Source organism: Saccoglossus kowalevskii, chromosome 17 (assembly GCF_978046115.1).
Source record: "Saccoglossus kowalevskii chromosome 17, keSacKowa6.1, whole genome shotgun sequence".
Classification (NCBI taxonomy): Eukaryota; Metazoa; Hemichordata; class Enteropneusta; family Harrimaniidae; genus Saccoglossus; species Saccoglossus kowalevskii.
In genome coordinates this window covers 34,096,659-34,122,281 of record NC_140657.1, presented here as the reverse complement: position 1 = coordinate 34,122,281, position 25,623 = coordinate 34,096,659, and the positions used below count along the sequence as shown (strand labels likewise).

At 32.9% G+C, this 25,623-nt stretch overlaps 1 protein-coding gene across 2 annotated transcripts in view; it reads left to right on the top strand.

Annotated features, from left to right (window-relative positions):
* The first annotated feature begins 5,915 nt into the window (after positions 1-5,915).
* Positions 5,916-25,623, top strand: part of LOC100372193 (acetylcholinesterase-like) — a 58,901-nt gene continuing 39,193 nt past the window's right edge. For both annotated transcript variants that reach the window (XM_085492422.1, XM_085492421.1), the window contains exon 1: positions 5,916-7,463. In XM_085492422.1, coding sequence (XP_085348548.1) covers positions 5,938-7,463 — 1,526 coding nt within the window. In that variant the 5' untranslated portion in view covers positions 5,916-5,937. The remainder of the gene's footprint in view (positions 7,464-25,623) is intronic.

Here is a 25,623-nt window from a genome sequence, read left to right as displayed (position 1 = left end):
GTCTAGGTTACAGGGAACATTATTTTCATTTTTCAGTGGACCAATAAATGTATTTGACAGGAAAATGGAAAAACTCTACCACAACAGCAATTAGAACAGCTTGCTGCATTATAAGTATCACTTCCCTGTCAAATTAGTGGTTCATGCTTATTTGAATCTGAACATAACAGGCCAATTCTATCACACCTTGCTAGGCCTGAACTTCCATCCAATCAGAGCATTCCAAATGAACATGATTCTTAACAATACTAGAGGGCGCTCTGACCAAGAAATTGCCATTATCTCAATAAAAAGAACTGAATGTCCACAGTTATGTCTGTAGGTGTACCTTACCTGCATGCAAAATGAAAGTCCAAGATTGATCGGTTATGTACGTACTTATCCAGAGTGAATTCAGACCCATTTTAACACGTAGCCAGGATAGTGAAATTAAACGGTACCCACCGAAAAATACACAGGGTCAGAACCCTGACCAACACATTGAAATAAAGTCCAAGATTGGTCGGTTATGTACGTACTTATCCAGAGTGAATTCAGACCCATTTTAACACGTAGCCAGGGTAATGAAACAATGCATTGCCTGATATTAAATGTTAACTAACGTCTTAGTACATAAGTATAAGCATTCAGTAATTTTAATGAAAAAAAGTACATTTATCTTAGTAATAGTGACACCTGTTGTTTAGTGTGATGAACCCCCATGGTTGGGTACAGGAGCATAGAAGTTTATAATTAAAATTGTTTTCCATAAGAAACATGAAACCATCATACATGGTCTTATAAACAGCCTTTTACTTCATAGTGGAGTGGGCGGAGTAAAGCTGTGATTATTTGTATTACTTTCTGACCATCTAGTTTGCCATTTACCATGTCCATATAAACTAAAGCTCCAGCCAATATCAGATTTGACTACTTGTTTCAAGCTATGGCACTTGGAAATGAGTGTTGTGACATGTGGCAAATGTCCAACTGTCTTGGTTAATAAAAAGATTGGCTATATTTCAACTAGAAACAGGTAAACCAGTATACCTGTATGTACGAAGCCAGTGAATGTTATTCAAGCCAAAGAAACTGCATCTATTTATATAAATACACATGGACAGAGAATATTTTCTTGGAGCACTAAATGTGACAATTGCCCTACTGTCAGTGATAAATATACCACACCAGCTACATAGTGCCCGACGAGGAGTTGGGTAGGTAGTGAAGAAAAACATTGACTGAAGCCTGGCAGAGGACTGAATTGTTGTCAACAGCAACAAACATACTGAGAAAGTCAAAGACAGTGAAAAAACAAACAAAAACAAAACACACAGGCATATAAATACTAACTTTCTAGGATCTTTATTGACTCCAAGTAATCCAGAGTAGAACGAGATGAATCAACGCTATACTCCGCCATCTTTATTTTAATATTAGATGCAACCATTATTCTGTAGGGGACAACGGGTCATAACTTGAGGGGAGTTAACACCCATGATTTTTAAAATGCCTTGATCAATAAGAGTCTAGGTTACAGGGAACATTATTTTCATTTTTCAGTGGACCAATAAATGTATTTGACAGGAAAATGGAAAAACTCTACCACAACAGCAATTAGAACAGCTTGCTGCATTATAAGTATCACTTCCCTGTCAAATTAGTGGTTCATGCTTATTTGAATCTGAACATAACAGGCCAATTCTATCACACCTTGCTAGGCCTGAACTTCCATCCAATCAGAGCATTCCAAATGAACATGATTCTTAACAATACTAGAGGGCGCTCTGACCAAGAAATTGCCATTATCTCAATAAAAAGAACTGAATGTCCACAGTTATGTCTGTAGGTGTACCTTACCTGCATGCAAAATGAAAGTCCAAGATTGATCGGTTATGTACGTACTTATCCAGAGTGAATTCAGACCCATTTTAACACGTAGCCAGGATAGTGAAATTAAACGGTACCCACCGAAAAATACACAGGGTCAGAACCCTGACCAACACATTGAAATAAAGTCCAAGATTGGTCGGTTATGTACGTACTTATCCAGAGTGAATTCAGACCCATTTTAACACGTAGCCAGGGTAATGAAACAATGCATTGCCTGATATTAAATGTTAACTAACGTCTTAGTACATAAGTATAAGCATTCAGTAATTTTAATGAAAAAAAGTACATTTATCTTAGTAATAGTGACACCTGTTGTTTAGTGTGATGAACCCCCATGGTTGGGTACAGGAGCATAGAAGTTTATAATTAAAATTGTTTTCCATAAGAAACATGAAACCATCATACATGGTCTTATAAACAGCCTTTTACTTCATAGTGGAGTGGGCGGAGTAAAGCTGTGATTATTTGTATTACTTTCTGACCATCTAGTTTGCCATTTACCATGTCCATATAAACTAAAGCTCCAGCCAATATCAGATTTGACTACTTGTTTCAAGCTATGGCACTTGGAAATGAGTGTTGTGACATGTGGCAAATGTCCAACTGTCTTGGTTAATAAAAAGATTGGCTATATTTCAACTAGAAACAGGTAAACCAGTATACCTGTATGTACGAAGCCAGTGAATGTTATTCAAGCCAAAGAAACTGCATCTATTTATATAAATACACATGGACAGAGAATATTTTCTTGGAGCACTAAATGTGACAATTGCCCTACTGTCAGTGATAAATATACCACACCAGCTACATAGTGCCCGACGAGGAGTTGGGTAGGTAGTGAAGAAAAACATTGACTGAAGCCTGGCAGAGGACTGAATTGTTGTCAACAGCAACAAACATACTGAGAAAGTCAAAGACAGTGAAAAAACAAACAAAAACAAAACACACAGGCATATAAATACTAACTTTCTAGGATCTTTATTGACTCCAAGTAATCCAGAGTAGAACGAGATGAATCAACGCTATACTCCGCCATCTTTATTTTAATATTAGATGCAACCATTATTCTGTAGGGGACAACGGGTCATAACTTGAGGGGAGTTAACACCCATGATTTTTAAAATGCCTTGATCAATAAGAGTCTAGGTTACAGGGAACATTATTTTCATTTTTCAGTGGACCAATAAATGTATTTGACAGGAAAATGGAAAAACTCTACCACAACAGCAATTAGAACAGCTTGCTGCATTATAAGTATCACTTCCCTGTCAAATTAGTGGTTCATGCTTATTTGAATCTGAACATAACAGGCCAATTCTATCACACCTTGCTAGGCCTGAACTTCCATCCAATCAGAGCATTCCAAATGAACATGATTCTTAACAATACTAGAGGGCGCTCTGACCAAGAAATTGCCATTATCTCAATAAAAAGAACTGAATGTCCACAGTTATGTCTGTAGGTGTACCTTACCTGCATGCAAAATGAAAGTCCAAGATTGATCGGTTATGTACGTACTTATCCAGAGTGAATTCAGACCCATTTTAACACGTAGCCAGGATAGTGAAATTAAACGGTACCCACCGAAAAATACACAGGGTCAGAACCCTGACCAACACATTGAAATAAAGTCCAAGATTGGTCGGTTATGTACGTACTTATCCAGAGTGAATTCAGACCCATTTTAACACGTAGCCAGGGTAATGAAACAATGCATTGCCTGATATTAAATGTTAACTAACGTCTTAGTACATAAGTATAAGCATTCAGTAATTTTAATGAAAAAAAGTACATTTATCTTAGTAATAGTGACACCTGTTGTTTAGTGTGATGAACCCCAAGAAATTGCCATTATCTAAATAAAAAGAACTGATATATACATGTATATATATATATATATATATATATATATATATATATATATATATATATATATATATATATATATATATATATATATATATATATATATATATATATATACGGTGACTCATCAAGAGCTTTATGTTTAATCATTATAAGCTTCGCAAATTAACATATTAATTAAAATTATATAGAAAGTTTAATTGTTACATATTACGAGTTCATTTCTTTTGTTTAATGTGGAGTGGTGGGGTCTAAAAAATTATGATGAATTTTTCTTTCAAACATAAAATACATCGTTTGCTGGAGCTATTATACGGGCTACTGCGAGCAAGAATTTTCCATTGTATTTTATATTCAATATCTTTTTCTTTGAGTGACCAGACGTGTTTACTTAGTTCTGTCGCATTTCTAGAGGCCTGATTGAGAAATGAGGCCGTGTGGTTTCTATACCTTGTTTTGAACTCATTACCAGTAAGTCCGACGTACGTTTCACTGGTGTGTTTGTCTAAACGCGTAACTTCCGCTTGGTATACGACGCCGGACTGCAAACACTTCCCGTCTAGTGGACATGTTTTTTTTTCTGGCAATTACACAACTTGTTGGCTTTCCTTTCGTCAGTGGTAGTGTTATTTTCGGTCGCGAGTTGGTGTTTGTTTTTCTTGTTGATGGTATCTTTGATGTTGTTCATACAGCTATAGCTGACTTTGATTGTATTTCTGTTAAATATTTTCTTGAGGTTGTTGCCGGTAGGAAAGCACTTGTCGATTAGATCCAGGAATCGCTTTCCTATACTGTTACGGACGCTGTAGCTATACGGTGGGTTGAACCAAAGGACGTTGCTACGCGGCCGTTTTTTTACCCTTCTCTGTGTGTGGGGGGGGGGGGGCTCAAACTTTAGTTGGTGTTTGTAGCCGCTTTCGCGTAGAGCTCTTTGTTTTGGAATAATCGACTATTGTATCTACACTATATATATATATATATGCGCCTCATTAGCTGCAACCAGCATGTCGTCTGTGAAGGTGCAACTCTTGTACTGTCGCCCTCTGTTGTCGTAAGGGGTACCGTGGGAGTGCCCCCGACAAACCATCATGAACACATTGCGCGCCTGATTTAAACTCGGGTATCTCTATGATCGGTCTGTATCTTGACGTTGTCTTCTCTCGGATAAATAAGTATTAGCAATGAGACATCATGAAGTTCGACCTCTTTCGAGCTTTTTTTCTTTTAAAATTGTGATTGGAATTTATGAATCATTGGCTCATGGGAGCGATCATGGGAGTATTGCTAAAGTTGCTAACGGCACTGGGGTTATCCGCAACGAAATTACTAAATTGTTCCCTCCCAAAAAAAACGTCACTTCATTTAAATCCAACATCCACATAATAATCTCATCTGAAAAGTGTGTCAACTGTTCAAGCTCGAATGCGTCCTTTTTTTAGCATAGTGCGCCACCAGCGGTGGAATGGAGCCAAGGACCAGACTTTGGCTGCAGACGGGAAATGGGGTCAGAGCATTTAAGTGGTTTAAGCAAACAATAATTTTCGAACTTCTACTAGAAATCTTATTGCTATTTACTTTCATGCGAGATCATAAAAGTTCGAATGTTGGCGAGCGTGATTGTGTAAACGGATGATGAATATGTAAATGTTGTTACCCGTGGCGATATTTTGATTAGAATCAGTGACAGCGCCGTAGCATGAGTGATGTTCAATTCCATGCAGTTCAACAGCCCGAGTAACTTGGTTCATATGGGTATTGTTCATAAGCACGCCGAAGTTACAGTGTTGGTAGCTGCGTTCTGTGAGCACGAGTAATGGAGACGGGCAAAGCGTTGCTGAGATTACCTTATTTGCGTACACACACAAAATCGTGCTATAAAGCTTCGAAAATGTCCTGACTGAAATACGAACAAAACGTGCAAGCCTGTGACCGAGATATATGAGACAGTTTCCGTCAGGATCGCACAAATGATTGCCGGGAATTTCAACATTGGAGATATACATACATAAATACGGCACCGTTTCCCCCCGTTTTTATAATTAAGTATACGATATAATTTCTACTAATCTGGTTAGGGCGCCTTGATATGCATGCAACAACTTAGGTTTCATAAAAACCAATATGCTAAATTTAGATCTGTGTATGGCGGCAGAGAGTCGAGATCTAGTCTAGTAGCTGGTTAGACATAGTCGAAGCACGATGCGGTTGGCAGTTTTTGTCGGATTCACGTTTGCGTGTGTGTTCAACAGCATGTGCGAGATAGAGGAGGCGGTCGTGGCCACAAATTATGGCGAACTGCGGGGCAGACGATTGGAGATCCTTGGTGCCAAGGTAGACGCATTTCTCGGAATACCATACGCCGACCCACCAGTCGGAAATACGAGGTTCAGCCCCGCTAATCCGTGGAGTACGGAGTGGAGCGGTGTCCGCAACGCTTCTTCCTTTGGTGCTGCTTGCTGGCAGAAAAAATACCCGCCGCCAATTGATCATCCGGGTCATATTTGGTGGACAACTACAGATGAATGCAGCGAAGATTGTCTCTTTCTAAACGTTTGGACCCCATATCCCGCACCCAGCGATGCCCCGGTCGTCGTTTTTATTCATGGGGGTAGTCTGATCGCAGGGACGACGTCAGCATCGCTGTACAATGGCGCTACTTTAGCTGCAGTGGAAAATGTTGTCGTAGTAAGTATGAATTACCGCCTCGGACTACTTGGTTTTTTATCTTTCTTCACTGAGAATGAACCAGGTAACCTCGGTTTGCTGGACCAAGCCATGGCGCTTCTGTGGGTGAAAGATAATATTGAACATTTTGGCGGGAACGCGGACTCGGTGACGTTAATCGGTCACAGTGCCGGAGCGGCAAGTGTTGGTTTACACCTGATGTCTCCAGCTAGCCGGCCGTTTTTCAGAAGGGCGATATTACAGAGTGGCGCGCCAAATACTGGATGGACTATGACATCACGAGCCCAAGACTTGTGGGTGGCGGGAAAACTGGCGAAAAATGTACACTGCCCAACTTGGTTAGATAGTTCCAACCTATCGTACGAGTCCGTAGTAATAGACACGTTAAGATGTTTGCGTGAGCGAGGTCCCCAGAACCTGGTTAATTCGGACCCGTTAGATGCGAGTAAAACCGTCGGAGGTTACGTCGTCGTAGACGGTTTTTTCTTGCCGGACAATCCGCAGTTGATCCTAGCTGACAGTGATATGAAGCAAACATCGATCATAATAGGCACGGTGGATGAAGAATCTTTGTTAAATATGGGGCATTTGCCCAAATTCCGATTTGATATCCCGAAAGTCGAAGCAGTACGTAATACCTACTCAGCGGACGATTATAAACAATCGATCGATTTATTATTCCCATACGTGGATCAGTCGGTACGAGATGTCATTTGGTTTGAATATCGTGACTGGTTTGACCCTAACAATGGGACCAAACTTCACCGCTCAGTCATTGACATGTGGGAGGACTTTTGCATGGTTTGCCCCATTAAAGAATTCGCAAATTTTTATGCAGAGGCTGGTAACAATGTATATGCCTACAATTACGACCATCGTTCATCCAAAAGTCCCTGGAAAGAATGGCTTGGAACCGTGCATGCCGACGAATTATTGTTCACCCTCGGACTTGCCATGCATGACGACGAAGGATTGGAAGACATGGAAAAACAATTAAGCCGTAAGATTCTCAAATACTGGGGGAATTATGCTAGAACCGGGTGAGTGAGATTTCAACCCTTAACGTTTTTCCATTGAAACACATATTTTGTGTTTTCTTCTCATGGCCTTTTTGCCAATTGATCATATTCACTACGAGTCAAGCTCATAATTATTTAACGTACACAACACGTGTAAAATGTAGTATTTGTTTACTAGGAATTTGAACACGCGTTGTACCATGACCACCTTCCTATATAAGTAATTAAAACATTCCAGCGTGAAGAAATATGTTAGCGCAAAGCGTCCATGTGACGCAAGGTAGTTGATATAATATTTAGGGTCAAATCATTTACGTTTGTATGGATATCACTCTCGCCACATGTTGCTAAATGTAATGTAGGATAAATCAAATTTGCACCAAATTTGCACTGGTAATTTCAAATAAGGAAGCAGCTTACTCAGAATGTGCAAAGATATCATTATTTATTCTGTGCTCTTTTGAAGATATTGAAGTAAACGCACTTGGGGTCACTATTCTATTTTTCCAAATAATGTTCATTATATATATAGCTAAGCCAATCATGATGTGGCTTGCTGGAGCCTCTGAACATGTATTTTTCATGAAAACAGCGCTGCAACTTTTAACTTTTTTTAAACTTTCTACAATAAACTAGCAAGCCAAGTATGTAACACAGTCTCTGTAAGCAATTGTAAGCACAACTGAACCCAATCAGTTATATTTTAATCAAAACGTGACATGTTGTATAATTTTGACCCAGTTCCGGAATAGTGGAAATGCCTGATTTGGTATGATGTATGAAACACATAAAAGAAATGATCAGTGAATGACATGGTTGAGATATGGCTCCTGATCAGCCACTAGTTAAAACGAAACAGCCACAGTCACAGATTTGTTAGTGCTTTGTTATTGCCGTCATTCGGCCATCTCGAATCAGATCATAAAATAAATGCATGTTCTTAAGCATTCAAGAGATATGGTGCATGTGTTTGTTTGAACGTAGTTAGTCGGAGGTAAATGTACGAACATACGCACAATAGTGAAAATATGCAACAATACTCTTTTTCCGGACTTAGTCCGTACGCAAACTAAAAAGTAAATATTTCGATCGTTTTTATAATTGCATTTCGAGTATAATTATGAACACTAAAAAATGCGTGAATAATTATAATATTATTAATTAAGATAAAATATTTTGATTTGACAACGTTGTAATTACATTTTTAATCAGTTGTAATTCAAGTTGTAATTTTGATTATCTAAAAATATTGTATTTACAATTTTTCATTATTGCCAACAACAACATTGTTTTGGAATTGTTACTTTAGGAATTTATGCAAAACCATTATTTCATAAAACATAAAATGGTATTCGTCAGAATTTCCCAATAATTCGGGATAACTATAAGTATTCATCTTATAATTACATATAATTTTTTCACCCCATGTACTCAAATGATATTTTGAATTATGACGAAAGATTTTTAGAATTCGAACCAATGTTAAATGGTCAAAAAAAATCGCATGTGTGTGAATAGTTGTCCATAGTCACGAAAATCTGGCAAAAAACCTATGATGTCTGCATGGTTCCATGATATGTCAGTCCTTCATTGACAGATGAATGCCATCAGATACATATATCATTATATAATGGAAATAGGGACATTATAAGGAACTTTATGATTGTGTTAACATTCTAATCTCATTTTACACTTGACGTTATAAGTATATATATTTCATTTCAGGCAAATCCCCACGTCGTCAACTTTGGTTAAATTCTAACGTTATTATAAACGTTTTGTGGTGTGGACTTTTCTGCGCAATGAATAATTCGATTAAAAACCACACTTCTGGGCGTCGTGGTACTTTTTTGCATATACAGTATCTTATCGATTCCCCAAACCGCAATAGAGTCCAAGCATTTATGAAATACATTAAAGGCTCATGTAGCCAATAAGGTACAATCGTGTAAGTCATTTCGGTTTGACCCCATAGGCGACGGTGATAAAGTTTATCCGATATCACTAATTAAAACACCCATTGGTACAAATAGTTGCCGGATACCAACGTTTATTGAGGTCAATGACCTGTCAAATTTCGCACGTCAGCTTGTTAGATTTTAAACGCAAATGGCCTGTAATATTTTGCTTAAGAGCGAAAGCGCCACGCGACGTGTTTTTTCTCCATTCGTTCTGTATCCATCATATCCATTGTTCCAAACAACTTGGATACATCATTGAGTCTATATGGTTACATAGATCAGCAGTGCAAATTAATGACGAAAACACTTTTACCGGAACTTGTTTCTATGAAATCAATGTCTGTGCGATTTCCTTATAGCGTTAAATGATAATTTTAAGAAGATTGTCATCTTTTATTTCTCCAAAACTGAATCCCCAAATCTATTTTCCCGTCGTTGGTGGTTTCGTGTGTGTTCATCACATATTAGTCTGAATATTAGTAACTTGTTCTTGCTAAACTGAATTATTTATTAGATTGATGTGAAACGACCAAGACCTAGAGGCAGTTGTATATTAAATAGTTGATTTTCATATAAGCCTTACGTAATTAAATACGTCATATCATTGGGAAAGCATACTTTATATTGAATAATTAATTACTAAACACTACGATTACCTACTACCATTGTATTTAATTTAAAGATACATTATCGGCATTTATCATTTTTGGCTGGATGTCAAACATTGAAGTATTATCTGGTTTATTACTAGTATGTATGTATGTTAACTAAAAAAATCTTTCATTGAACTACGCAGTATTTGGCCATGCAATATTGCAATTGTCCATTCATTTTGAATTGCTAATGCATAGCTCGAAATGTGTGAACATCTGCGTAGTTCATTATGTCCACAAATTTTGTATTGTGTGAATGAAAATTATCGAATAAATTTAATATTTGAATTTAAAGTCATTTATATGACATCATCAGAAAGCTAATTTCATGGAATCGTCATAATAATCTTTCTACTAGTAATTATCAGTTTGGGTTTAAGCCAGATCATGGTACTGACATGTCTATTTTCGTTTTAAAAGAAGTGTTATTATATTACAAGAGATTGAATACACCTAGTTTTGTTACGTTTATGGATGCCTCAAAAGCATTCGATTGTGTCCGTCATGATATTCTTTTTTTAAAAGTTATTACTTAGGGGTGTTAAGACTTATTTAATGAAAGTTTTGATACAAGGACAAGCACCAAACATTCGTTGTTAAATTGAATAATTGTTTTTCTGACGTTTTTCATCAACGGTGTAAACAGGATAGTATCTCTTCGCCTATATTTGTTACAGTTTATCTTGATAACAGCAGTAATGAACTATCCTCCCTTCCATTTGGCTTTTTAATAGGAAGTCTCCCGTTAAATCACCATATGTGTGATGCATCAAGCTGCATTGTAATTTATGCTACGCGAATAACAATTAATTATAGACGCAATCCTGTCGTGTATCAATTTAACTTCAGTCAGTTGCACCTGCATATTGCCATGGTAACCATGTATTGACTGATCGTTGGCAATACTCTGTTGGGTGTCGGAGTCACAGATGTTAGCATGTTTGTCACAGTAGGACATACATCGTTTAGTGTCATATCAAATCAGACGTACTTTACGAATCTAACTCCGACCTGCTAGGACATTCATCACAGACCTGTCATTCACCCGCTATTCAAGCAACGTTGACAACGTAAATCATAGCGAACACAGATGCGGAGACAACAATGTTTCAAATGCCAGTATATATTAATGTATCGTATCGAAGAAGTCGCTAGCGCTAATTAGTGTAAAAGGTGACCAGGCTAAACAGATTATGTCCATATGTCCAAAGGTGAATTATTTGCCTTAAATTTGGTAAAGATCTCATGCTAACTTTCACGAAAATATATTTTACATTTTGAGAAATAAAGTAAATACATAACTTGAAAGTCGTGACAATCATCGTGAAAAAATGCATACTTATATATACATACCAGTTAAAGCGGGGGCGTCACCTGCGACAACTCGACTCCCCCGCTTTAAATGCTACAGTTGAGTAGACGCATACATGCATGGCATAATTTGTGGCATAGGATCGCTAAAACCCAAAGAACCTAACAACCACCATAGACGATCTCGTTCAACTCTCTCAAATATCATTACCCAACCATTAAAGCTCGCGCACAAATCGCATACTTACAGTATGCAAGGTATTCTTTGATTGGTTGACTCATCTGGTTAAAATTAAAGCTCGCGCACGCCCACAAATCGCATACTTACAGTATACAAGGCATTCTTTGATTGGTTGACTCATCTGGTTAAAATTTAAATACGAAAATAAATTTAAGAAATAGGACTAAAACACTAAAAGAAATTTCAAAAAAAATTATCAGTAAAAAGAATAAAAACGAATAAATGAAAAAAAAACCCCAATGGATTCGTAGTTTAATGAGATTGATCAGGCGCAATGACTCGAATTAATGTTCGTGGTGTTCTGGATGACTTCGTAGGACAATGTCTCCATGAGTAGTATACTGTAGCAATATATTGTTTAGTTGTTAGTTAATTATATGTAAATGTAAAATTGATACCTAGTATGGTGTTTCTGTTTATACTAATATTTCAATTCTTTTATCAAACGCCACAGCTGTCAGTAATGTACGTGCGAATACGTTACAGCAACATATATGTATATTAGATATGCAGATGCGGATATCTGTTTTATTATACATATGACACTGAAAACAGTAGAATTTACTCGTTCATAAAACACTGTACAGGCGTATTCGAATGTATTACTTATTCGGAAATTGTGATTTACGTTTATGTCTTAGTCGAACAATTTCCTTTGTTTGCTTCCGTCACCCGATGAGGTTTTCGAAACAACGACCTTTAACATGCAGGAATGATATGGTAACCGCTCTACCTACCAACCAATCGACAACTATGATTAGGTGGCTGTCCTTGACATGTTCTGGGTGCATTCAATAAAATAGATTTCTTCTACAAATAGAAAAGTGTATATTTGAAAGACTGTATGAGTAGCTCAATGTGAGAGTTCCATGGCTAGCCGTCCCATGTAACCAATTTGCTCCATTGCCATTAGAGTTGCCCTATAAATGTTTATGTTGACATGTATAAGATTCATGATACTGAAACGGAATTTATGAACCAATTTGACTATAGTATATATGAATTATTGTATGTAATGTCCTGAATCGCAAGAATAACTATCAACGATTTGTTGGTGATAATCCGTTGAATATCGTAACGCTTATTTACATATTCATTTTTCACAAGAAAGTATGTCGCATATCATGTCATCAAACATAATTGATTACATTCTGTATATAACTTCTATAACGTAATTCTTGCTCGGTATTTACGACAATTGGTGAGAATTCAATTCAATTCATTGCGCCTCAAGGCCGTTATTCAAAACAATAGGTGAGACAAAGTTAATCTTGGGCAACTACACACTAAGCCCGTTATTTGCAATAATAGGTGTGACAAATGAATTTATTTTAGTCTACAATACTGTGGTGTGCAACGTGTAAATTTAATATATCTGAAAATTCCAAAGTTTTCATTTTGACTATAAATTTGAAACATACATTTTTTCAAGAATGGACATTTTAAATATTTGGCTCGTGTTCTCGTGAGTAGTAAGTATTGCCCATGCGACCGCGTATTCTCATATTCTTGCGTTCGTTTAATGTTCTGGAAACATATTCAGGAGATTATCGATGGAAATACGTCTTAATAATTTTTTAACATATATATTTTCGCTTTCGCCACAATGAGGCTCCGACGTTCCATTAGGAACACATATGAATTAACGTGAGAAAATAGTCACAAGAATAAGGATACTGGTATTGTAATCAATATAAAGTTCGGTCATGCACAGTTTTGAAGTCACGTGATGATAGTTATAGAAATTAGTATATTGACATTTGATTCTAATGCAGCGTGGTATCGTAGAGTAACCGCATCTTTAATTGGTCGTTGTGGTGATATATAGGGACCGAAATTGATTGAATTTTTAGAAATAGTCACGGAGAAGTCTCATTCATAACAGCCTGCTATATTGATACATGCCAAAATAAATAAATAAATAAATAAATAAATAAATAAATAAATAAATAAATAAATAAATAAATAAATAAATAAATAAATAAATAAATAAATAAATAAATAAATAAATAAATAAATAAATAAATAAATAAATAAATAAATAAATAAATAAATAAATAAATAAATAAATAAATAAATAAATAAATAAATAAATAAATAAATAAATAAATAAATAAATAAATAAATAAATAAATAAATAAATAAATAAATAAATAAATAAATAAATAAATAAATAAATAAATAAATAAATAAATAAATAAATAAATAAATAAATAAATAAATAAATAAATAAATAAATAAATAAATAAATAAATAAATAAATAAATAAATAAATAAATAAATAAATAAATAAATAAATAAATAAATAAATAAATAAATAAATAAATAAATAAATAAATAAATAAATAAATAAATAAATAAATAAATAAATAAATAAATAAATAAATAAATAAATAAATAAATAAATAAATAAATAAATAAATAAATAAATAAATAAATAAATAAATAAATAAATAAATAAATAAATAAATAAATAAATAAATAAATAAATAAATAAATAAATAAATAAATAAATAAATAAATAAATAAATAAATAAATAAATAAATAAATAAATAAATAAATAAATAAATAAATAAATAAATAAATAAATAAATAAATAAATAAATAAATAAATAAATAAATAAATAAATAAATAAATAAATAAATAAATGCATGCTTGCTTGCTTGCTTGGGAGCATGATGCCAGTATAGTATGACGGGTCTCGTAAATCTTTCACTCTTGGTGTGTATGCCATTTGTGTCGTATTTATAAATACATTGTCATAAGCTTTCGGGTCAATGCAAAGTTAATTATAATATTGTGCCTGGCGGTTCAGAAGGTAGCTTGTTTTCTTTACAGCTTTGTTTAGCCTATAAAATGCGCCTTATATGTATGCTTCGACCAAACTGAAAGTAACTTGCTGATGAAAATTAAATTATAGCTAGGTCTTTTTTACCCCTGTCTTAGTAGAATTTTTAAACCTTGAGGGGATGTCGTAAGCTAAAACATCAAATTGAATATGCTTCCAGACAACTGCTTCGGAGTACTTCCGATTGTATGTCGCCGTATCCTCGAGCGATGCATGTAGATTTAAGAGAGTGTACTGCAATCGTCGAAAGCATGTGGATTGTGGCCACGGAATGAAACGACCCACTACCAGTAACTACGACTGTTTTTGTATCTCGCTATATATATACTAAAGTGTTGTATGCTGTGTCAGTGGAATCGTGGTGAACAAATTTGCATGTCATTTGAAGGACACTAAATGGGAATCATGTATGACTCAACAAACGGGGAAATATTTGACAACACTACATACCCCTTTTTAATGAGGTTATTGCTAGCACGCCACAAAGTATGCATGAAGACAGCGGGAGTGTCGACTCTACACGTAGCGGGGAACACTGCGCGTGACCGCGCAATGTCGGAGTACATGTTTTGCGGAATCCTCGTAATAACCGTATTATTATATATCTTGGACGTTTTCAAATACTTAGGTCTTCTAGGAAATATCGCGTAATCGTTCCATATTTGGAATTCGCATTTTATAATATGGTTGGATGCATATATCTCATTCATTAACGCAACATTGATGTGGACTTTTTAAAGATTAAATTTTGACTTTGACAGATGTCACCTAGGTAAAATGTTTTATTAAAATGATATTTGTTGGCCTACATGTCCGAATGACATAATGACAAAAACTCGATAAAATCTTTCGAATGATATATGACATATTTGAATTTGATGACATCATCAGTTGTTATATTATTATATGTAGGTATAACTTTTCGACTGATATCTCATGAACCTCACATAAGATTGCAATAAAACCCGTGCATGCTAATTAGCAAAAATAATAGTATCTTAATAATATACTCGGAATATAATTTAGTAGTATAATATATAGATAAAAATGGCATTTGGAATATATGTGCAAGTGAACATTTTGCAGGCGTGACTTGATGAAATATTTGTTTTTATGCATATACTAATTAACTAATTTACATAAAACATTCGATTCGATTTTTCAAGTTATACAATGATTTTAACAAAAAACACTAAAACTTAATACATGGGATGATTTACATCTACTAATTTTGGGTTTAAATTTATTGTGTTCATTGACATAGTTTGCGTAATAATATGCCAATGTTATCAGAACTTAAATAACAATTAGTAATATTATTTAGTTTTAATTTAATTAAGTTTGTACAAATATCCCACTATCCTGACTATTGTGCGTGCTTGTGTGATTGATTCAAAAAGTACCATTTGGCTGAGACACTCAGTTTGTCCCAAAGCCACGTATTCGAAAATCAACTAGAATTCCTTGGAAATTATTGTGAAGGTTGTCAATTGCCTAATAAGGTATAACACGATCAATAACATGATCGACTTATAATTAAACTGTTTGGGTACTTGTGATATTGGGATAACATAATGCATGTAACGTACATTAATAAATAAGGAATTGTTACAAATACAGTGATATCAGATTTTTTTGAATAGGTAAATAAAATAAATAATCAAAATAAGTAAATAAATAAATGAACTACTTGTTTGTACTGTGATATTCAAAATTCTAAAATAAAATAAATATGGTCGCCGAACTACTTTTACAATTGGTTCCGGTGGCAGAAACATTCAGCATAATTTTTTTCGGTTACATATGCTAATTGATATGAAATGTCACGAGGGCTACATATGACTGTCCTGAAAATTTTGAGAATGTTCAATATTATTTTAAGTTATCTACAGAATAATGTCTCTACATGTTTTTGGAAAATGTTCCAAAATGACAACTTTTTGAATAATTTTGCACATGTTTTTTAAACATGTTGAAATATTAAATATGAATCACTTGCATGTATGTATGCATTTTTTGTACTGTGATGTTTTTTATGATTACGAACTGCCTTAAGCGTATATTTAAATTCTTTGAACTGAACGCGGACGTTCTTTCGTGTGAAATAAAAAGGTTTCTTCAAACAGCGCGGTAATTTCAGAATGCTGTGAAGTTGAATCCGCGTTATTCATTGCAGACAATGAACTGTCCTATCTCAATAATGGCATTGTAGTCGGTAAGGTCATAATTTGTCAGCAATCTGGCTACAGAAACACGGCTGATGACGAATTTAGTCGACATGACATTCGTCGCGTTTTCTATAGCGAGTTAATATTGTCGACTACGAAACAGTATTGCTCTAAATTATACCACGTAGGTTAACTTCAGTTCTAATATTGTTCATGGAAAATTAAGTCGTTGATGATATTAAAGAAGAAGGAATTCAAATCAAAATAATATAAACTTGATATAGGTATTCCGAAACTATCAAATAAATTGGAGTATATAATAGACTGCGTCCGGAGACACATGGAAAGTTGAAGCTTGAGATTGATCCATTGAGGAATGTATGCACCGAAGCAGCTGCACTGGAACACAATTTGCGAAATTATTTAGCGTAATTATTAAAACGTGTTTCCTAGCCAAAATGTTGCCTTGCCGGATGCAATGTGGAATAGGCGGGTTGAATATCATCATCACCCGTGGTTTTAGAGTCACGTACCAATGAATATATGATATGTACCATCTATGCATGTTAGCAGAAAAGGCATTAAGTCAAGCATATAACCTTTAACTTTGAATTATGAATCAGTTATTCCGATTATTTACATATTTTGCCCAATTTGTCTATATATTTTATTATTTTTAGACCATAATTCGTTTACGTAAATATTTCAGATGAATGTGATAAAAACATGGTCACCGATAAATGTCAACTATTTTTTTAAAAGATATTGTTAATGGTCGACAGAATTGTGGTGCATCCGTATTTGTATTAGTATTCGCATTTCACGTTGCTACGATTCAAGTATTTTATCGTGTCAGCAAAAAGCCGAGGTAGTTAGGCGATATCGACAGTTCCATCAATCAACTTTAACTTGATCGACCAAAATTGAAGATCATAATGTTGATTGTTAAAACCAATTTACAGTATATCTCTTTAATATACCAGTGGCAACAACGTTATATACGTATGATGTTTATGCCGTGATTAATCTTTGATTCAAACATTTCTATGTATAGTTATTTGCTTGATTAAGAAAAACCGAGATGCGATCGTTCAATGCCACAACTGTCCTCCGCAATTCATATGTAATACGTGTGACTGAATGTTTTAAAACGGTTTTACTATTTGTAAATTTCCAATGAATGTTTAATCTATGCGATCTATGAAATGGCTCATTCGACTAACTTCAATCTCGAGATTTTATTATTGATAATATGTTTCTTCACAATGCTTTTCAAGAATCTATCGATGTAGTTTCAAAACAGGCTTTGATCTAAATAAAATGGATAATTTCCTATACAAATATGATCTACGATTGGTTGAACACGCTATGATCTAAATATCATGAATAATTTCCTAAACAAATATTATCTACGATTGACTGAACACGCTATGATCTAAATAACATGGATAATTTTCTATGTGAATATTATCTGCGATTGGTCGAACACTCTATGATCTAAATAACATGAATAATTTCCTAAACAAATATGATCTTCGATTGGCTGAACACGCTATGATCTAAATAACATGAATAATTTTCTATATGAATATTATCTGCGATTGGTCGAACACTCTATGATCTAAATAACATGAATAATTTCCTAAACAAATATAATCTTCGATTGGATGAACACGCTATGATCTAAATAACATGAACAATTTTCTATACAAATATGATCTACGATTGGCTGAACACGCTATGGTCTAAATAACATGAATAATTTTCTATACAAATATGATCAAGGGATTGACTGAACACGCTATGATCTAAATGACTTGAATAATTTCCTATACAAATATGATCTCCGATTGACTGAACACACTATGATCCAAATAACATGAACAATTTTCTATACAAATATGATCTACGATTGGCTGAATACACTAAGATCTAAATAACATGAATAACTTCCTATATGAATATGATCTACGATTGGTTGAACAGGCTATGATCTGAATAATATAAATAATTTCCTCTACAAATATGATCTGCGATTGATTCAACAGACTAAGATCTAATTAACATAAATAATTCCCTCTACAAATATGATCTACGATTGGTTGAACAGGCTATAATCTGAATAATATAAACAATATTCTATACAAATATGATCTACGATTGTTTGAACACGCTATCATCTAAATAACATGAACAATTTTCTATACAAATATGATCTACGATTGGTTGAACACGCTATGATCTAAATAATATAAATAATTTCCTATACAAATATGATCAACGATTGGCTAAACACGCTATGATCTAAATAACATGAATGACTTCCTATATGAATTTGATCTACGATTGGTTGAACAGGCTATGATCTGAATAATATGAATAATTTCCTCTTCAAATATGATCTACGATTGGTTGAACAGACTAAGATCTAAATAACATAAAGAAATTCCTATACAAATATGATCTACGATTGGTTGAACAGGCTATAATCTGAATAACATGAATAATTTTCTATACAAATATGATCAAGGATTGACTGAACACGGTATGATCTAAATGACATGAATGATTTCCTATACAAATATGATCAACGATTGGTCGAACACGCTTTGATCTAAATAATATGAATAATTTTCCTTACAAATATGATCTACGATTGGGTGAACACACTATGATCTAAATAACATGAATAATTTTCTATACAAATATGATCTACAATTGGTTGAATACGTCATGATCTGAATAATATGAATAATTTCCTACACAAATATGATCTACGATTGACTTAACACCCTATGATCTAAATAACATGAATAATTTTCTAAACAAATATGACCTTCGATTCGCTGAACAGACTAAGATCTAAATAACATAAATAATTCCCTATACAAATATGATCTACGATTGGTTGAACAGGCTTAATCTGAATAATATAAACAATTTTCTATACAAATATGATCTACGATTGTTTGAACACGCTATCATCTAAATAACATGAATAATTTTCAATACAAATATGATCTACGATTGGTTGAACACGCTATGATCAGAATAATATAAATAATTTCCTATACAAATATGATCAACGATTGGCTAAACACGCTATGATCTAAATAACAAGAATAATTTCCTATACAAATATGATCTACGATTGGCTGAACACGCTAAGATCTAAATAACATGAATAACTTCCTATATGAATATGATCTACGATTGGTTGAACAGGCTATGATCTGAATAATATGAATAATTTCCTCTTCAAATATGATCTACGATTGGTTGAACAGACTAAGATCTAAATAACATAAATCATTTCCTATACAAATATGATCAAGGATTGACTGAACACGGTAAGATCTAAATGACATGAATAAATTCCTATACAAATATGATCAACGATTGGTCGAACACGCTTTGATCTAAATAATATGAATAATTTTCCATACAAATATGATCTACGATTGGTTGAACACACTATGATCTAAATAACATGAATAATTGTTTATACAAATATGATCTACAATTGGCTGAACACACTAAGATCTAAATAACATGAATAACTTCCTATATGAATATGATCTACGATTGGTTGAACAGACTAAGATCTAAATAACATAAATAATTTCCTATACAAATATGATCTACGATTGGTCGAACAAGCTATAATCTGAATAACATGAATAATTTCCTATACAAATATGATAAGCGATTGCTCGAACACGCTTTGATATAAATAATATGAATAATTTTCTATACAAATATGATCTATGATTGGTTGAACACACTATGATCTAAATAACATGAATAATTGTTTATACAAATATGATCTGCGATTGATTCAACAGACTAAGATCTAATTAACATAAATAATTTCCTATACAAATATGATCTACGATTGGTCGAACAAGCTATAATCTGAATAACATGAATAATTTCCTATACAAATATGATAAGCGATTGCTCGAACACGCTTTGATATAAATAATATGAATAATTTTCTATACAAATATGATCTACGATTGGTTGAACAGGCTATGATCTGAATAATATAAATAATTTCCTATACAAATATGATCTGCGATTGATTCAACAGACTAAGATCTAATTAACATAAATAATTCCCTCTACAAATATGATCTACGATTGGTTGAACAGGCTATAATCTGAATAATATAAACAATATTCTATACAAATATGATCTACGATTGTTTGAACACGCTATCATCTAAATAACATGAACAATTTTCTATACAAATATGATCTACGATTGGTTGAACACGCTATGATCTGAATAACATAAATAATTTCCTATACAAATATGATCAACGATTGGCTGAACACGCTAAGATCTAAATAACATGAATGACTTCCTATATGAATATGATCTACGATTGCTTGAACAGACTATGATCTGAATAATATGAATAATTTCCTCTTCAAATATGATCTACGATTGGTTGAACAGACTAAGATCTAAATAACATGAATAATTTTCTATACAAATATGATCAAGGATTTACTGAACACGGTATGATCTAAATGACATGAATAATTTCCTATACAAATATGATCAACGATTGGTCGAACACGCTTTGATCTAAATAATATGAATAATTTTCCATACAAATATGATCTATGATTGGTTGAACACACTATGATCTAAATAACATGAATAATTTTCTATACAAATATGATCTACAATTGGCTGAACACAGTAAGATCTAAATAACATGAATAACTTCCTATATGAATATGATCTACGATTGGTTGAACAGGCTATGATCTGAATAATATGAATAATTTCCTCTACAAATATGATCTGCGATTGATTCAACAGACTAAGATCTAATTAACATAAATAATTCCCTCTACAAATATGATCTACGATTGGTTGAACAGGCTATAATCTGAATAATATAAACAATATTCTATACAAATATGATATACGATTGTTTGAACACGCTATCATCTAAATAACATGAACAATTTTCTATACAAATATGATCTACGATTGGTTGAACACGCTATGATCTGAATAATATAAATAATTTCCTATACAAATATGATCAACGATTGGCTAAACACGCTATGATCTAAATAACATGAATGACTTCCTATATGAATATGACCTACGATTGGTTGAACAGGCTATGATCTGAATAATATGAATAATTTCCTCTTCAAATATGATCTACGATTGGTTGAACAGACTAAGATCTAAATAACATAAAGAAATTCCTATACAAATATGATCTACGATTGGTTGAACAGGCTATAATCTGAATAACATGAATAATTTTCTATACAAATATGATCAAGGATTGACTGCACACGGTATGATCTAAATGACATGAATAATTTCCTATACAAATATGATCAACGATTGGTCGAACACGCTTTGATCTAAATAATATGAATAATTTTCCTTACAAATATGATCTACGATTGGTTGAACACACTATGATCTAAATAACATGAATAATTTTCTATACAAATATGATCTACAATTGGTTGAATACGTCATGATCTGAATAATATGAATAATTTCCTATACAAATATGATCTACGATTGACTTAACACCCTATGATCTAAATAACATGAATAATTTTCTAAACATATATGACCTTCGATTCGCTGAACAGGCTATGATCTAAATAACATGAATAATTTCTTTACAAATATGATCTACGATTGGTTGAACAGGCTATGATCTGAATAATATGATTAATTTTCTATACAAATATGATCTACGATTGATTCAACAGACTAAGATCTAAATAACATAAATAATTCCCTATACAAATATGATCTACGATTGGTTGAACACGCTATCATCTAAATAACATGAATAATTTTCAATACAAATATGATCTACGATTGGTTGAACACGCTATGATCTGAATAATATAAATAATTTCCTATACAAATATGATCACCGATTGGCTAAACACGCTATGATCTAAATAACAAGAATAATTTCCTATACAAATATGACCTACGACTGGCTGAACACGCTAAGGTCTAAATAACATGATTAACGTCCTATATGAATATGATCTACGATTGGTTGAACAGGCTATGATCTGAATAATATGAATAATTTCCTCTACAAATATGATCTACGATTGGTTGAACAGACTAAGATCTAAATAACATAAATAATTTCCTATACAAATATGATCTACGATTGGTCGAACAAGCTATAATCTGAATAACATGAATAATTTCCTATACAAATATGATAAGCGATTGGTCGAACACGCTTTGATATAAATAATATGAATAATTTTCTATACAAATATGATCTATGATTGGTTGAACAGACTAAGATCTAAATAGCATAAAGAACTTTCTATACAAATATGATCTACGATTGGTTGAACAGGCTATTATAATCTGAATAAAGAGAACAATTTTCTATACAAATATGATCTACGATTGGTTGAACAGGCTATGATCTAAATAACATGAATAATTTTCTATAGAAATATGATCAAGGATTGACTGAACACGGTATGATCTAAATGACATGAATAATTTCCTATACAAATATGATCAACGATTGGTCGAACACGCTTTGATCTAAATAATATGAATAATTTTCCATACAAATATAATATACGATTGGTTGAACACACTATGATCTAAATAACATGAATAATTGTTTATACAAATATGATCTACTATTGGCTGAACACACTAAGATCTAAATAACATGAATAACTTCCTATATGAATATGATCTACGATTGGTTGAACAGGCTATGATCTGAATAATATGATTAATTTTCTATACAAATATGATCTACGATTGGTTGAATACGCTATGATCTAATTAATATGAACAATATTCTATAAAATAAGATTTTCGATTGGCTGAACACGTCATGATCTGAATAATATGAATAATTTTCTATACAAATATGATCTACGATTGGTTGACCAGGCTATGATCTGAATAACATGAATAATTTCCTAAACAAATATGATTTTCGATTGGCTGAACACGCTATGATCTAAATAACATGAATGATGTTCTATACAAATATGATCAAGGATTGACTGAACACGCTATGATCTAAATGACATGAAAAACTACCTATATGAATATGATCTACGATTTGTTGAACAGGCTATGATCTGAATAATATGAATAACTTCCTCTACAAATATGATCTACGATTGGTTGAACAGACTAAGATCTAAATAGCATAAATAACTTCCTATACAAATATGATCTACGATTGGTTGAACAGGCTATAATCTGAATAATATGAACAATTTTCTATACAAATATGATCTATGATTGGTTGAACAGGCTATGATCTAAATAACATGAATAATTTTCTATACAAATATGATCAAGGATTGACTGAACACGCTATGATCTGAATGACATGAATAATTTTCCATACAAATATGATCTACGATTGGCTGAACACACTAAGATCTAAATAACATGAATAACTTCCTATATGAATATGATCTACGATTGGTTGAACAGACTATGATCTGAATAATATGAATAATTTTCTATACAAATATGATCTACGATTGATTCAACAGACTAAGATCTAAATAACATAAATAATTCCCTATACAAATATGATCTATGATTGGTTGAACAGGCTATAATCTGAATAATATAAACAATTTTCTATACAAATATGATCTACGATTGTTTGAACACGCTATCATCTAAATAACATGAATAACTTCCTATATGAATATGATCTACGATTGGTTGAACAGACTATGATCTGAATAATATAAATAATTTCCTCTACAAATATGATCTACGATTGATTCAACAGACTAAGATCTAAATAACATAAATAATTCCCTATACAAATATGATCTACGATTGGTTGAACAGACTATAATCTGAATAATATAAACAATTTTCTATACAAATATGATCTACGATTGTTTGAACACGCTATCATCTAAATAACATGAATAACTTCCTATATGAATATGATCTACGATTGGTTGAACAGGCTATGATCTGAATAATATGAATAATTTCCTCTACAAATATGATCTACGATTGGTTGAACAGACTAAGATCTAAATAACATAAATAATTTCCTATACAAATATGATCTACGATTGGTTGAACAGGCTATAATCTGAATAACATGAATAATTTCCTATACATATATGATCAACGATTGGTCGAACACGCTTTGATCTAAATAATATGAATAATTTTCTATACAAATATGATCTACGATTGGTTGAACAGGCTATAATCTGAATAATTTGAACAATTTTTCATACAAATATGATCTACGATTGTTTGAACACGCTGTGATCTGAATAATATGAATAATTTCCTCTACAAATATGATCTACGATTGGTTGAACAGACTAAGATCTAAATAGCATAAGGAACTTCCTATACAAATAAGATCTACGATTGGTTGAACAGGCTATATTCTGAATAATATGAACAATTTTCTATACAAGTATGATCTACGATTGGTTGAACAGGCTATGATCTAAATAACATGAATAATTTTATTTACAAATATGATCAAGGATTGACTGAACACGGTATGATCTAAATGACATGAATAATTTCCTATCCAAATATGATCAACGATTGGTCGAACACGCTTTGATCTAAATAATATGAATAATTTTCCATACAAATATGATCTACGATTGGTTGAACACACTATGATCTAAATAACAAGAATAATTTTCTATACACATATGATCTACTATTGGTTGAATACGTCATGATCTGAATAATATGAATAATTTCCTTTACAAATATGATCTACGATTGACTGAACACCCTATGATCTAAATAACATGAATGATGTGCTATACAAATATGATCAAGGATTGACTGAACACGCTATGATCTCAATGACATGAAAAACTACCTATACGAATATGATCTACGATTCGTTGAACAGGCTATGATCTGAATAATATGAATAACTTCCTCTACAAATATGATCTACGATTGACTGAACACCCTAT